We start from the raw sequence: 15679 nt of genomic DNA on the forward strand, positions 1-15679 counted from the left end.
AAGAGCCCCAACCAAATACTGAGTGTATAAATGAACAGACTTTTCAGAATTTTGACATTTTCTGTATTGTAAATCCTTTTTTGATTGATCTTAGGAAATATTCTAATAATTTGAGATCCTGGATTTCTGATTTTCATGAGCTATAAGCCATAATTATCAAAATTAAAACAAAAAAAGGCTTGAAATGTTTCACTTTACATCTAATGAATATAGAATATATGAAAGTTGACCTTTTTGAATTCAATTACAAAAAAAGAACTTTTTCTTGATAGAACGGTATTTTGAGATCCATGAGAATATCAAGGGTGCCAATAATTCTGAACAAGATGGCTTTTAAATTATTTGTTTCCATTTTACTGGCAAAGAGACCCTGATCCTAAATCTATTAATAGACCAGGCTACGAGCAAGGCCTTATGTGTGTGTGTGTGTGTGTGTGTGTGTGTGTGTGTGTGTGTGTGTGTGTGTGTGTGTGTGTGTGCTTGACTTGTGTGTTTAATAGAGATGGCAGACAGCACAGGGTGTGACTCCAGGGATATCAAGGCACTCTAAGTGTGAAAGTGTGAGAAGAACTTAGCTGAGCAAATTCAAAAACCTTTTGCACATTAATTGATTTCTTTCTTTCTTGAGATTTTGTGCCACACTCTCCGACACCACTAGCACCAATCATGAGCACAAGCAAGTCTCTTAAAAGGAGTGAGAAGGAGAAATGCGAAGTTCAGGAGAAAGTGTCAGAAACAAGAGCTCCTACTACAGAAGCGGCTCCTGGCGCTCCAGCAGGTGTGTTTCAGGCTCCCGGGAATCTTTACTCGGCCATTCTGAGCCGCAACGAAGCTGTCAAAGATGCCAAGAGACTGAAGGACTTCCTGGAGCTCAGGGACAAATACGTGAGTAAGAAGGTGCTGTTTAAAGATCCACTGTTTCCTGCGGACGACTCGTCTCTTTACTACAGTCAGAAGTTCCCTCTGAATCTGGTGTGGAAGCGTCCCTCGGTGAGTGGACCACATTGGGTCCTAATGATCATCTCACAGCCTGATACATTTAACTGCCGTATCTCCTTCTCGTTCTGGCCTTGTGGCCTTCTTGAACCATGCATCATAAACATGCCATAAATATGTTATAGCCAATACCTTCCATTTTCTTTCCACACTCTCTCTAAAGAGCTTATTTATTTGTTTGTTTACTTATTAAATTCTATAGAGTAAATACATAGAACTGATTATAATGCTTCATAATGCTTTATAGCTCCCACACTGCTGATTCTGACTGGTCAGAAGGGGTTGATTAATTTTCTATAACTTAATTAACGTACTTTATACTGTATTAATGCACTCATTTCTATAGCAACAGCTCATGTGTTGTTACTTAACAAAAAATCATTGATACGATGACGTTTTCCAGAACGACATGCTTACATGTAAGTAACATTGATATAAGGAGTCTCCAGTGTCAGCGCTTTGTAAGTGTACGTTTTCAAAAGTTTACGCTTTGCAGTTAATAATAATCATAATAATAATAATAATAATAATAACTAGATAGAGACTGTGACTAAACTCAGTGTTATTTGCGCTAGCTGAACTTTGTCAATTGAAGGTCAAGGTGAAGGTCATTTTGCTGAACAAAATTAAAAAAAAAAACCCTGATTGAAAAATCATGAAACTTGACAGAGTTATAAGTGATTGAAAAAAATCCCGTTTTTCATGGATCATTCCGGTTCGGTGATCCAGATCAGCACCAAAAGTCATAGTAATGTAATTCAGCCCAGAGGTATTCTTTTCTTCATGTGAAATTTGGTGATGATTTGTTGAAAACTGAGGGAGAAATAACATCCTTAAAAACGTTATGATAATAATAATAATAATAATAATAATAATAATAATAAGTAGAAGAATAAAGTAGAAAAATCCTGAGTAAGAGTAACAAGTTGCACCAGCGCTGCTAGCGCAAATTATTAATAATAATAATAATAATAATAATAATAATAATACTTTTTTTCAGAAGGTTAATAAACCAGTTTAGCTCATGCTAATCTCACACTGGGCCTTTTAGCAAAACTAAACTACAGTATTAAAAAACTAAAATCAATACGATGTTAGACAAAAAATATATCTGTCATAAAGTTCCCAAGATAACTATTAACTAGATCAGTCCAAATACCTATCAATCTAGAAACCTAGCTCCTTAATAATAATGTTGTTTTGAAATATTTTGATCAAAAGACTCCAGTACGAACTGTAAAAATAATACATAAACAAACAAAAACATTCACATAGTTCAAGCGTTTCCACAAGCTCTTCCACATAATATGTACAGTTTTAAGCCAGTGTTTAGCACATTTGTTGCAGGAAGTGTTCATATATAAGCTCTTTAAACTTGTTGAGGTTGGTGGTCGTGGTCCTGATTCTTGATGGGATGTTATTGTAGGTCGTTGGTCCAACGTAAGCCAGTGATCTTCTTCTGATGTCCAGATGAGCAGGAGGAACCCAAAGGTCTTTAGTTGTCGTACTTCTTGTTACGCGTTGTGATACTGCACATTTCAGCTTGAACATTCTGGAGAGATAGTTCTTGAACACCATCGTCGAAAGTCAACACTTTGTTCTCAGATCGAAGGGTAAGATTCCAGACACAGTGCACAGAGGGGTTGCTGAAGATCATAGATGAATCATAGGGTCAGATTCAGTAGTTTTTCAATTCTCTTTACAGGACTTGACTGGCCCCATATAGTACCGTGGTAGTCTGCGTGTGGTAGCATGAAGGTCTTATACAGTTTCTCACTGTTCGTTACTTTAAGATAGAAAACATAGAGGCTGGTGAGGGAACCACTGTTGATAGCTGCTATGATCTTGTTTCATGCACGTTCCACAACTATCCATCCATCCATCCATCCATCCATCCATCCATCCATCCATCCATCCATCCATTATCTGTAACCACTTATCCTGTACAGGGTCACAGGCAAGCTGGATCCTTTCCCAGCTGACTATGGGCGAGAGGCGGGGTACACCCTGGACAAGTTGCCAGGGCATCGCAGGGCTGACACATAGAGACAAACAACCGTTCACACTCACATTCACACCTACGGTTAATTTAGAGCCACCAATTAGCCTAACTTGCATGTCTTTGGACTGTGGGGGAAACTGGAGCACCTGGAGGAAACCCATGCAGACACGGGAGAACATGCAAACTCAACACAGAAAGGCCCTCGTTGGCTGCTGGGCTCAAACCCAGGACCTTCTTGCTGTGAGGCGACAGTGCTAACCACTACACCAGCATGCCGCCCAGTTCCACAACTATAAATGGATAAAAATTATGATATGTCATTCATTAATAAAAATTGTAGTCATACACAAATCACAGTGTTATAAAATGAATAAAACACTTCGCAGTGTACCGTCATAGGAAAATAATCAAATTTTGGTGTAACAGTGACTCTGACATTGATTATTTTCCAGAAACCGGACATCCTGAATGTTTTTTTATTCCTTCTATATGATGTATGATGCTCTGGTAGCTTAAGTCACACCATGTAACATGATATGTATAATGCACACTTTACTCTTGTCTCTGATTGGCTGGAATGTTTTCCTTAAAGAATTCGCTTATGTCAGTTTTCATGACAAATGATAAAAAAATGAAACAAGCAGTTTCATCTGCAAGCAACATAGTTATGTCAATTTTATGAGACAGTTGCAGAACAACAGGGGCAAAATTAGCTTTCTTCCCCCAAATCTCCATCTCCATCATCTACCGCAGTCTAGACAAGCCTGCAGATTCAGCCGACTTCCTATCAGCTCTGTTGTGCGCTGAAATAAGACGACTTTGAGCTTCTGTGTGTTGTGGGAATGTGAGAGTGAACCGGTTACGTGATAGTTGGGGTTTTAACGCAGTATAGTGCAAATCATAGCGCTCGTAATGGAAGGAGAATGATAGCGAACACAATGTAATTGAAGCATATTTCCCATTTAAACTGTACAGTATTTTTATAGTGTAGAATGTGTTACAGAATACAGTGTAAAATATGTATGGAATATAGTGTAGAATGTGTTACAGAATACAGTGTAGAATCTGTATTAGGGCAGTGGGCATGTGCAGTCCTTGACCGCCATGCAATGGAGTAGTAAGGCGTCTCCTTCCCTCCAGTAGCCTGGGGTAGTGCCTTGAGCAAGCACTAGCAACCCCTCGCTCCCCCTGGTCAGGGTTACGACCGAAGACTGGACTCAGCCAACTGCGTGGAGGAGACCACCACCTGGTGTTTCAACAGGCAGGAAGGTGGACCCAGCAAAGCATTTCTGGAGCGTGATCAGGGCACAGTGGCAACATGTAGAACACTGTTAGCCATCCACTGCATTCTGACCTAGCTCCAGCTGTCTTGATTCTGTCTTGCCCGTGGACCCAGTTAGGTCGGGACAAGAGAGTGAGGCTGATGGTTGTACAACTCTCCCTCACTCTAATCCAAGTCACGCGCATCATGTCATGAAACGGGTTCTACTCAAAAGCCTTTTTCTTAAGGAATCAGATGTAAGGTTGCACAACTCTACAGTAGTTTCCAATTCAGAATCATTTTCAGAAGCTAAGTAAGGGCGAGCCGGTCATTATTGTGAAATAAACCCTGACTGTTTGGAAGGTTCTGCAGGTGAGTGCAAATGCAGTTAAAGAGTTTATTAATGAACACAGCAGACAAATCCAAAATATCAAAAACTCATAGTCAGGTTGAGGCAAAAAGTTATGTGATGTGCAAACAACAATCATCATTTACAAAATACGGACAAGTAATGGAATATGGATTCACGGAAAATAAAAAATATAATACAAAGTATAGATCTTTTATTCACAGATATGTGATTTTTGACCGTGAGTTGACCTAGTGGTTAGCATGTCCACGTCTCGACCGGGAGATCGCGAGTTCTACTCGTGGTCAGGTCATACCAAAGACCATCATGAAAATGGTACCTACTACCGTCTGGCAAGGCACGCTGCAATACAGATGTGAGTGGGGAAGTCAAACTCTTGCAGTTACCAGAGGACTCGCCCCCCACTGTAACCTTAGCTGTATAGGTGAGAAACGAAACGGAGACCAGCACCCATACCCATACCCACACCCATACGCCTTAAAGAGTTGATTAGTACTGGGACAGGAGACTGCCTGGGAAGATCAGATTCTGTTGTGAGAGGGACTTTGACTTTGATGTGATTCTTCTTGGCTTAGCTTCGCGAACGAAGATTCAGGGTTGGGTCTGTCCGTGGCGGCTGCAGGCACTCTGATGGCTAACGAGGCCTATCCGGGACAGGCAGGCTCAACTACAGTGGCTGCAGATGAATGACTTATCAGTGTTTGGAGTGGAGGGCATCTTGTTTTTCCTCCTGCTTCTCTTCTCTTCCAGGCTGGTTGTACAACCCCGATTCCAAAAAAGTTGGGACAAAGTACAAATTGTAAATAAAAACAGAATGCAATAATTTACAAATCTCAAAAACTGATATTGTATTCACAATAGAACATAGACAACATATCAAATGTCGAAAGTCAGACATTTTGAAATTTCATGCCAAATATTGGCTCATTTGAAATTTCATGACAGCAACACATCTCAAAAAAGTTGGGACAGGGGCAATAAGAGGCTGGAAAAGTTAAAGGTACAAAAAAGGAACAGCTGGAGGACCAAATTGCAACTCATTAGGTCAATTGGCAATAGGTCATTAACATGACTGGGTATAAAAAGAGCATCTTGGAGTGGCAGCGGCTCTCAGAAGTAAAGATGGGAAGAGGATCACCAATCCCCCTAATTCTGCGCCGACAAATAGTGGAGCAATATCAGAAAGGAGTTCGACAGTGTAAAATTGCTAAGAGTTTGAACATATCATCATCTACAGTGCATAAAATCATCAAAAGATTCAGAGAATCTGGAAGAATCTCTGTGTGTAAGGGTCAAGGCCGGAAAACCATACTGGGTGCCCGTGATCTTCGGGCCCTTAGACGGCACTGCATCACATACAGGCATGCTTCTGTATTGGAAATCACAAAATGGGCTCAGGAATATTTCCAGAGAACATTATCTGTGAACACAATTCACCGTGCCATCCGCCGTTGCCAGCTAAAACTCTATAGTTCAAAGAAGAAGCCGTATCTAAACATGATCCAGAAGTGCAGATGTCTTCTCTGGGCCAAGGCTCATTTAAAATGGACTGTGGCAAAGTGGAAAACTGTTCTGTGGTCAGACGAATCAAAATTTGAAGTTCTTTATGGAAATCAGGGATGCCGTGTCATTCGGACTAAAGAGGAGAAGGACGACCCAAGTTGTTATCAGCACTCAGTTCAGAAGCCTGCATCTCTGATGGTATGGGGTTGCATTAGTGCATGTGGCATGGGCAGCTTACACATCTGGAAAGACACCATCAATGTTGAAAGGTATATCCAGGTTCTAGAGCAACATATGCTCCCATCCAGACGACGTCTCTTTCAGGGAAGACCTTGCATTTTCCAACATGACAATGCCAAACCACATACTGCATCAATTACAGCATCATGGCTGTGTAGAAGAAGGGTCCGGGTACTGAACTGGCCAGCCTGCAGTCCAGATCTTTCACCCATAGAAAACATTTGGCGCATCATAACACGGAAGATATGACAAAAAAGACCTAAGACAGTTGAGCAACTAGAATCCAACATTAGACAAGAATGGGTTAACATTCCTATCCCTAAACTTGAGCAACTTGTCTCCTCAGTCCCCAGACGTTTACAGACTGTTGTAAAGAGAAAAGGGGATGTCTCACAGTGGGAAACATGGCCTTGTCCCAACTTTTTTGAGATGTGTTGTTTTCATGAAATTTAAAATCACCTAATTTTTTTCTTTAAATGATACATTTTCTCAGTTTAAACATTTGATATGTCATCTATGTTCTATTCTGAATAAAATATGGAATTTTGAAACTTCCACATCATTGCATTCCATTTTTATTTACAATTTGTACTTTGTCCCAACTTTTTTGGAATCGGGGTTGTAAGTAATAAGAATCCTTAATCACCCAATGAACATTTAGAACACTTTTTCCCCAACATGTACCATGCATCAAAAGTGTTGAGCTAAATTTTAAATGTCTCATAGGTTCTAGGTCTTAAACAAATTAATGACCAATAATTTGGTGTTTGTCAAACACCTACCCAGTTACTACACTTAGAAAAAAAAAGGTTATTTAGAGGTTCTTCTGACTGTTAAGAGTCTGAAATGGGTTTGACTTGAAAGCATTTTTCAAAGGGAAGCACTTGGATGTTTCTCACAGAGGGGCAACTGAAAACTTCTCAAGGGTTCAAGATTATAATAAGAAATAAGAAACAGTGTGATTTAGTTTTGTTCTTCGGTTGCATAGACTTCTGTAGTATAAGTCTACAATAGACTGTTTACCCAACAGAAAAAGTTCCATGTACAAACCCATTTTTTGGAAGCTAAGATCCTTTAATTACTCACTGAACCATCAAAGAACTATCGAAGAACCCTTTATCTTATCTAAGACGCACTTTGTCATGTAAAGGCGGTAGATGGATGCAATTACAGGAAGAATTTTATTGAAAAGCATGCAGGCAAACAGTTCCAAAACGTCAGGCAAAGGCAGAGTTGAGGAACAGGCAATGGTTAAGCGAGGTACAGACAGGATATCAGAGGTCATATCAAAGGCAAAGTCCAAAATACAAAAGCGAGTCAAAACCAGGAAAGCAATTCAAAGAACAAAAGCTTGGTAATGTGAGACACAAGGTACAGCAAGAATCCTTATAAGCATGCTGTGATTGCACTCTAATCAGGAACAGGTGCATGGCAATTAGTTCTAATGAGCACAAGTGTGGTGCTGCACACGAGCAGCAGTCCATGGCGCAAGCTGCACACTCCAAGTGCCAATGTGTGCAGACATGACACACTTTTCTGAAGACCACTGTTTACAACCCCAATTCCAAAAAAGTTGGGATGCTGTGTAAACTGTAAATAAAAACAGAATGCGATAATTTGCAAATCATGGAAACCCTATATTTCATTGAAAATAGTACAAAGACAACATATCAAATGTTGAAACTGAGAAATTTTATTGTTTTTAGAAAAAATATATGCTCATTCTGAATTTGATGCTAGCAACACGTTTCAAAAAAAGTTGGGGTGGGGGCATGTTTACCACTGTGTTGCATCACCTCTATTTGGGAACTGAGGAGACCAGTTAGTGTAGTTCTGAAAAAGAAATGTTGTCCCATTCTTGCCTGATATACAATTTCAGTTCAGGGTCTCCTTTGTTGTACTGTGCGCTTCATAATGCGCCAAATACTTTAAATGGGAGACAGGTCTGGACTGCAGGCAGGCCAGTTTAGCACCCGGACTCTTTTACTACAGAGCCATGGAGTTTTAATATGTGCAGAAAGCAGTTTGGCATTGTCTTGCTGAAAGAAGGAAGGCCTTCCCTGAAAAAGATTTGTCTGGATGGCGGCATATTGCTCTGAAAAGTGTATATATCATTCAGCATTAATGATGCCTTCCCAGATGTACAAGCTACCCATGTCATGTGCACTAATGCCCCCTCATACCATCACAGATGCTGGCTTTTGAACTGTGCGCTGATAACAAGCCGGATGGTCCCTCTCCTCTTTAGCCTGGAGGAAGTGGTGTCCATGATTTCTCAAAAGAATTTCTACTTTTGATTCATCAGACCTCGGGACAATTTTCCACTTCACCTCAGTCCATCGTAAAAGAGCTCGGGCCCAGAGAAGGTGGCGGTGTTTCTGGATATTGTTTATATCTGGGTTTAACCTGCATTTGTGGATGCAGTAATGAACTGTTTTCACAGATGATGGTTTTCTGAAGTGTTCCTGAGCCCATACAGTGATTTCCACTACAGACACATATCTGCTTTTAATGCAGTGTCGCCTGAGGGCCTGAAACTAAATTTTAAACATCTGATACGTTCTATGACTTAACAAGAAAATCTCATCTCATCTCATTATCTCTAGCCGCTTTATCCTGTTCTACAGGGTCACAGGCAAGCTGGAGCCTATCCCAGCTGACTACAGACGAAAGGCGGGGTACACCCTGGACAAGTCGCCAGGTCATCACAGGGCTGACAAATAGACACAGACAACCATTCACACTTACATTCACACCTACGGTCAATTTAGAGCCACCAGGTAACCTAACCTGCATGTCTTTGGACTGTGGGGGAAACCGGAGCACCCGGAGGAAACCCACGCGGACACGGGGAGAACATGCAAACTCCGCACAGAAAGGCCCTCGCTGGCCACGGGGCTCGAACCCGGACCTTCTTGCTGTGAGGCGACAGCGCTAACCACTACACCACTGTGCCACCCTTAACAAGAAAATATTAACCAAAAATGTATAGAGTTTATACTACACACATATCCAAGTAATACATATACTCTTTGAAAAAAAAAAGGTTCTTCAAGGGTTCTTTAAAGTTTCTTGGAGAAGTTCTTAGCATCCTAAATGGGTCCTTGTTGTAGGTTTTCACACAGAACCTTTAAAGGTTCCCACAGAAAGACAAAGTAAAGATTTCTAAAGGGTTTTAGATTTAACTTTAAAAATTCATTAAAACAAATTAATTAATTGTAAATTTAAGTAATGTGAACATTCAGCAGTGTTTCTGTATCTGTATGATTCTCAGAAAGGGTTCCAATAGAACCCCTGTCTCACAACTCACAGTAAACCCTGAAAGAACTTTTCCTTTTTTTTCTTTATATAAAGATATACTATGTTCTAGGATTACACTAAAACTTAAACGTCTGACAGGTTTTAGAGCTTAAAAAGAAAAGAATGATGAATAATTTATAATTCACTTAACCAAATGCACTTTTAGAGACGATCAGGCTTGTAGTACTCAAGTCCAGGACTCGGACTTGAGTCTGACTCGTGCCCTAATTTTAAGGACTCATGACTCAACTTGGACTTGAGCACTGATGGCTCGGACTTGGACTTGGACTCATAAATTGGAGACGAGGACTCGGATTTTTCTTTATTTTTTATAACATGCCATAATAATTTGGCATAAGATGTTTATATCTACATTAATTTTGTACTAATTTCGTGCAAGACTGTCACATCTGTGCACCTTGGCATGCACATCAGATAGACTCTCGGGCTGCGCTCCGGACAGCGCGCGCGGCAAGCGGACTCTCGCGCATGCCGTAAATGACTCGCACCTGCACAGGATTAAGGCACAATCAGTGTGCCAATATAAAAACTGTGAAAACACACTTACTTTGCGAAGTATTGAGTTGCATTGCTGGCACATTATTGAGCCTTATTTCCTTGTTTGGTTTCCTGATCCTGATTTCCTGTTTCTCATCTTTGATTCTGTCGAGTCTACGATAACCTGTTTGTGCCTTACTCGACCTATTGCCTGTTTCACCATTTTACGATTTTGCCTGCCGTTCTGGATTGTTTGCCGGTCTTCACTTATATTAATAAACACACCTTCTACACTTACATCTGTCTCCCATCTATCTCTGACAGAATATTTCGCACTCCCTGAGAAAAAGAAGCACATTCACCTATTCATACATCATGTTCAGGAACAAACTAATGTTAATGGCGCTAAAACAACCACTGTCAAATGGTGCAGTTAGAGTCTTGTTCTCGGACTCGACTTTAAATTTTTTTTTGATGACTTGGATTTGGGCGGCACGGTGGTGTAGTGGTTAGCGCTGTCGCCTCACAGCAAGAAGGTTCGGGTTCGAGCCCCGTGGCCGGCGAGGGCCTTTCTGTGCGGAGTTTGCATGTTCTCCCCGTGTCCGCGTGGGTTTCCTCCGGGTGCTCCGGTTTCCCCCACAGTCCAAAGACATGCAGGTTAGGTTAACTGGTGACTCTAAATTGAGCGTAGGTGTGAATGTGAGTGTGAATGGTTGTCTGTGTCTATGTGTCAGCCCTGTGATGACCTGGCAACTTGTCCAGGGTGTACCCCGCCTTTCGCCTGTAGTCAGCTGGGATAGGCTCCAGCTTGCCTGCGACCCTGTAGAACAGGATAAAGCGGCTAGAGATAATGAGATGAGATGAGACTTGGATTTGACTCGGACTTGAACACTGGGGACTCGAGACTGGACTCGGACAAAATTCATTCTTTGCGTCCTAAAAACGTTCTCCTTTGAAGCCTTTCTGATAGGGAAACACTCTGCTGTAGGGTTGTACATAATAGTCTTACATTTTTGCATTGTGTGTTTATATAAAGTTATATGAATAAAGCATTTCATTTCTGTCCGTGTCACTTTTTTCACAGCATGAAATAATTTTTCTTTAGTTTCTGATTTTCTACAGTTTTAATTAATTACAGGTTTGGTTAACAGTTGTACCTCTGACCTGCAACTTTGCATGTGTCACACAGTGATTGACAGGTGGTATATAAATTTAGTAGTGACGCTGACATGATGGCATTAATGCACATCATCGCTGGCAATCATCATGTTACAAGCTCTTCGTTAAACCTACAGCTTCAGAGACAACATGCAGGAAATGGCATGAATGTGTTTACTGACTCCAAGATACTGAAATGTCACTGGGGATGTATGGTATGCACACACTTCTATGGATCTCTAGTTGGGCATGTATAGTATGATCGTTTAATTTACACCACAGTGGATCTGTGAACATCTGCAGTTATATTCCATACTCAAAAGGCTTCAGAGATGCTATTATAGTCTATATACACTCACTGGCCACTTTATTAGGAACATTCATACATCCACCTGCTGTTTTATGCAGTTCTCTAATCAGCCAATCCCTTGCCAGCAGCACGATGCATCAAATCAAGAGCTTCAGTTAATGTTCACAATGTTCAAACGTCAGAATGGGAAAAATTGTGAGCTGAAATGCCGCTTTTCCACTACAAACGCGGCTGAGTCGGGCTGAGCCGTGCCGTGCTGAGTTGAGCTGAGTCGAGCTGAGTGGGGCTGTTGGAGTTGCATTTCGACTACAACCGCACTGAACCGTGCTGGCTGGAAGTGGGTGGACACATTGGGTGGAGTTAGCGAAAGTGGGTGGACGTCACGTGATGTCGTTAAGCAGCGCAAACAATGACATCAGTGAGCTTTTAAGCGGTAGTCTCACGACCCGGATAGTAAACAATAAACATGGAGGACATGGAGTCGTTAGTGTTGCTGGTCTTGGTTCTGTGGCTTGTTGTCACCGACAACGCCAACAGATACTGGCAAGAGCGTATAGATGAGGCGAGGCGCATAAGGCTTCAGAAATTCTCGTAATTCGTAATTATTCTTCTTCCGGGTTTACGGTGTTTACAGATCCCAGCGTGCTCGCGGGGCGTGTGTGGGCATGTGAGGACACTCCTCCTCACCAATCAGTGCACAGGGGAGTGTCTCCTCATGCCCCCAGCCTCACTCGGCTCGCTTTGGCTCGCTTCAGCCCCACTCCAAAACCGTGCGAGTTTTAGGGGCTAAGCAGGGCTGAAGCGAGCCGAGTCGTGCTGTTCTTTGGTAGTCGAAACGCGAGCCGTGTCGGGCTGAAGTGAGCTGAAGCGAGCTGAAGTGAGCTGAAAAAGGGTAGTGGAAAAGGGCCATAAGTGTGACTTTCTTTGACTGTGGCATGGGTGTTGGTTTGAGCCAGATGGACTGGTCTGAGTATTTCAGAAACTGCTGATCTCCTTCCTGGGGTTTTCACACACAGCAGTCTCTAGAGTTTACACAGACAGAATGGTGCGAAAAAACAAAAAAACATTGAGTTGAGTGAGCGACAGTTCTGTGGGTGGAAACAAACGCCTTGTTGATAAGAGAGCTCAGAGAAAAATGGTCAGATTGGTTCGAGCTTTTTTGCCAGGAAGGATATAGTAACTCATATAATCACTCTTTACAACCGTGGTGAGCAGAAAGGCATCTCAGCAAGCAACAGCAGAAGACCACACTGGGTTCCACTTCTGCAGCCAAGAACACATTCCTATTAAAATGGCTGCTGAGTGTAGTGTATAGTATATAGTATATCATCTTTATAGTCTGAAAATGTCTCCATTTAGAGTTCACTGCTCCAGAAATGACACAAAGTGCACTTTATTGATTAATTATCAAACAGATTAGTTTCAGTAACATACAGTGAGAATCATAATTAAATGAATCCTGATGCATGTTTGTATTTTCCTCCCTATTTAACCTCACAGCTATTTTTCTCCTTTTCAATCCAATATGAAAAAATTTCACTTTTTTGCTAAACTGGCAGAGATCTTTAGTTTGCAGTTTATTGTTTTTCATGTTGTACACTTATAGTGATTTACATACAGTATATTGATCTTGAAGAAATCTTATTACATGATGGGCATTTAGCAGACGCTCTTATCTAGAGCGACGTACAACATACCCAGATCAGCCTGGGGAACAGCTGGGGGTTAGGTGCCTTGCTCAATGGCACTTCAGTCATTCCTGCTGGTCCAGGGACTCAAACCTTTTGGTCCCAAAGCTGCTTCTCTAACCTTTAGGCCATGGCTTCCCCTGGCAACCTTATACTGAAACATGTTGGAAAGTTAGATTTCCCTTGACCTGCTGGTCCAGGGACTCAAACTGGTGACCTTTTGGTCCCAAAGCTGCTTCTCTAACCTTTAGGCCATGGCTTCCCCTGGCAACCTTATACTGAAACATATTGGAAAGTTAGACTTCCCTGGACCTGCTGGTCCAGGGACTCAAACTGGTGACCTTTTGGTCCCAAAGCTGCTTCTCTAACCTTTAGGCCATGGCTTCCCCTGGCAACCTTATACTGAAACATGTTGGAAAGTTAGATTTAACCCTTTAATAGGCACGCAATTTAATAGTCGTGCCTATTTAAAGGCAACCCTTTAATAGGCATGACTGTAGTAGGTCTCATCAGTAAAAATGATGAGTCAGTATAGAGAAAGGAGGTGCAGTGGCTATTGGACTGGTGCAGAGTCAACAACCTGTCTCTGAACGTGGACAAAACAAAAGATATGGTTGTTGACTTCAGAATAACACGGAGTGACCACTCTCCACTGTACATTGATGGCTCACTCGTGGAGAACGTCAAGAGCACCAGATTCCTCTGTGTTCATCTGGCGGAGAACCTCAACACCAGCTCCATAGTCAAGAAAGCCCAGCAGCACCTCTGCTTCCTACGGAGGCTGAGGAAAACCCATCCCCCATCACCCATCCTCACTATATTCTACAGAGGGACTAATGAGAGCATTCTGAGCAGCTGCATCACAGCCTGGTTTGGGAACTGCGCTGTCTTGGATCGCAAGACCCTACAGTGGGTAGTGAGGACAGCTGAGAAGATCATCAGAGCCTCTCTTCCCTCTATCACGGACATTTACACCACACACTGCATCTGGAAAGTCACCAGCATCGTGGACGACCCCACACACCCCTCACACAATCTCTTCACCCTCCTGCCGTCTGGAAAAAGGTACCGAAGCATTCGTGCCTTCACAGCCAAACTCTAACAGTTTCTTCCCACATGCTATCAGACTCCTCAATTCTGAGGGACTGGACTGATTCTCACAGACTGTTGAACATACCACTCACACTGCAATCTTTGCACAACGGACAATATTGCACTATTGCTTACAGCGGTTACAATGTCTCTCTATGGAAGTCTACCGGCTGGTTGAGTTATCCGTTTAAGGTAACAGTAGAAACACCTATTGTCCACAATGGACCAACTACAAATTGAATAAATTTTGATTGTAAACTTTTCCAAGTGATTAGACATGAAATTACAATCAAATATATTTAGGTATTTGGTCTCCTACATGCAGGATGAGACTATACTTTCTATCAATTTTTTATTTTTATAGATTTAAATTTTTATAAAATTATTATTTTAACACCTAAGGGTAGTTCTTTGGTAACGGAATTACATTCACAGCAAAATGTGGTAACTTTTTTAGTTGCAGGACTCAAGATAATGGTATTAAATAAAAATTTCATACTGTATGGGGTATCTTTTGACCCTAAAAAAGCCTAGAAAAATTGGCTATGTTTAACTCTGAACGCAAAATCTTTTATGAGGAAAGAAAAGTCAGTAACTGAATTACGTCAGAAAAAAATGAACTTTCATTTCTTAACATTCAGACCAAGATTTCTCTGAAGCGACATTGCTATAATTGGGGTAATGATTTTTAAATATGGTTTTCAGTACATTTTGCCTTGGATTCCATACTTTAGCAATATGACTGAGCTAACAAGTTACATCATTCTTAATCATTTCATAATTTTGGTCTCTCTGCTGAAGAATTGCCTCTAATCATTCCACATTGCATTGTTTACCAGCATATTGCAAAACTCTGTTCACTCTGTAATGTTAAATCTAATTGGTTCTTAATTTGTCTTTCTCCAAATGCACCACTTTCTCCAGTGTGCAATACTGGCACTTGCACTACACCCACCCCTCCCCCTGACATAATGCATTGTACATACTTTCCCTTCAATATGACTTTTAATTATTTCTATCCATCCATCCATCCATCCATCCATCCATCCATCCATTTTCTACCACTTATCTGGGTCTGGGTCGCGGGGGTAGCAGCCTAAGCAGAGCTGCCCAGACTTCCCTCTCCTTGGCCACCTCCAACAGCTCTTCCAGGGGAATACCGAGGCGTTCCCAGGCCAGCTCAGATGTAATCTCTCCAGTGTGTCCTGGGTCTGCCCTGGGGTCTCCTCCCAGTGGGGCATGCCCAAAGAGCCTCCCCTGA

At 41.7% G+C, this 15679-nt stretch overlaps 1 protein-coding gene across 1 annotated transcript in view; it reads left to right on the forward strand.

The window, feature by feature from the left end:
* The first annotated feature begins 487 nt into the window (after positions 1-487).
* Positions 488-15679, forward strand: part of capn3b (calpain 3b) — a 65340-nt gene continuing 50148 nt past the window's right edge. Inside the window, exon 1 of the mRNA XM_060916360.1 lies at positions 488-990. Within this exon, the coding sequence (XP_060772343.1) occupies positions 667-990 (324 nt within the window). The 5' untranslated portion in view covers positions 488-666. The remainder of the gene's footprint in view (positions 991-15679) is intronic.

Source organism: Neoarius graeffei, chromosome 3, assembly GCF_027579695.1.
Source record: "Neoarius graeffei isolate fNeoGra1 chromosome 3, fNeoGra1.pri, whole genome shotgun sequence".
Taxonomy (NCBI): Eukaryota; Metazoa; Chordata; class Actinopteri; order Siluriformes; family Ariidae; genus Neoarius; species Neoarius graeffei.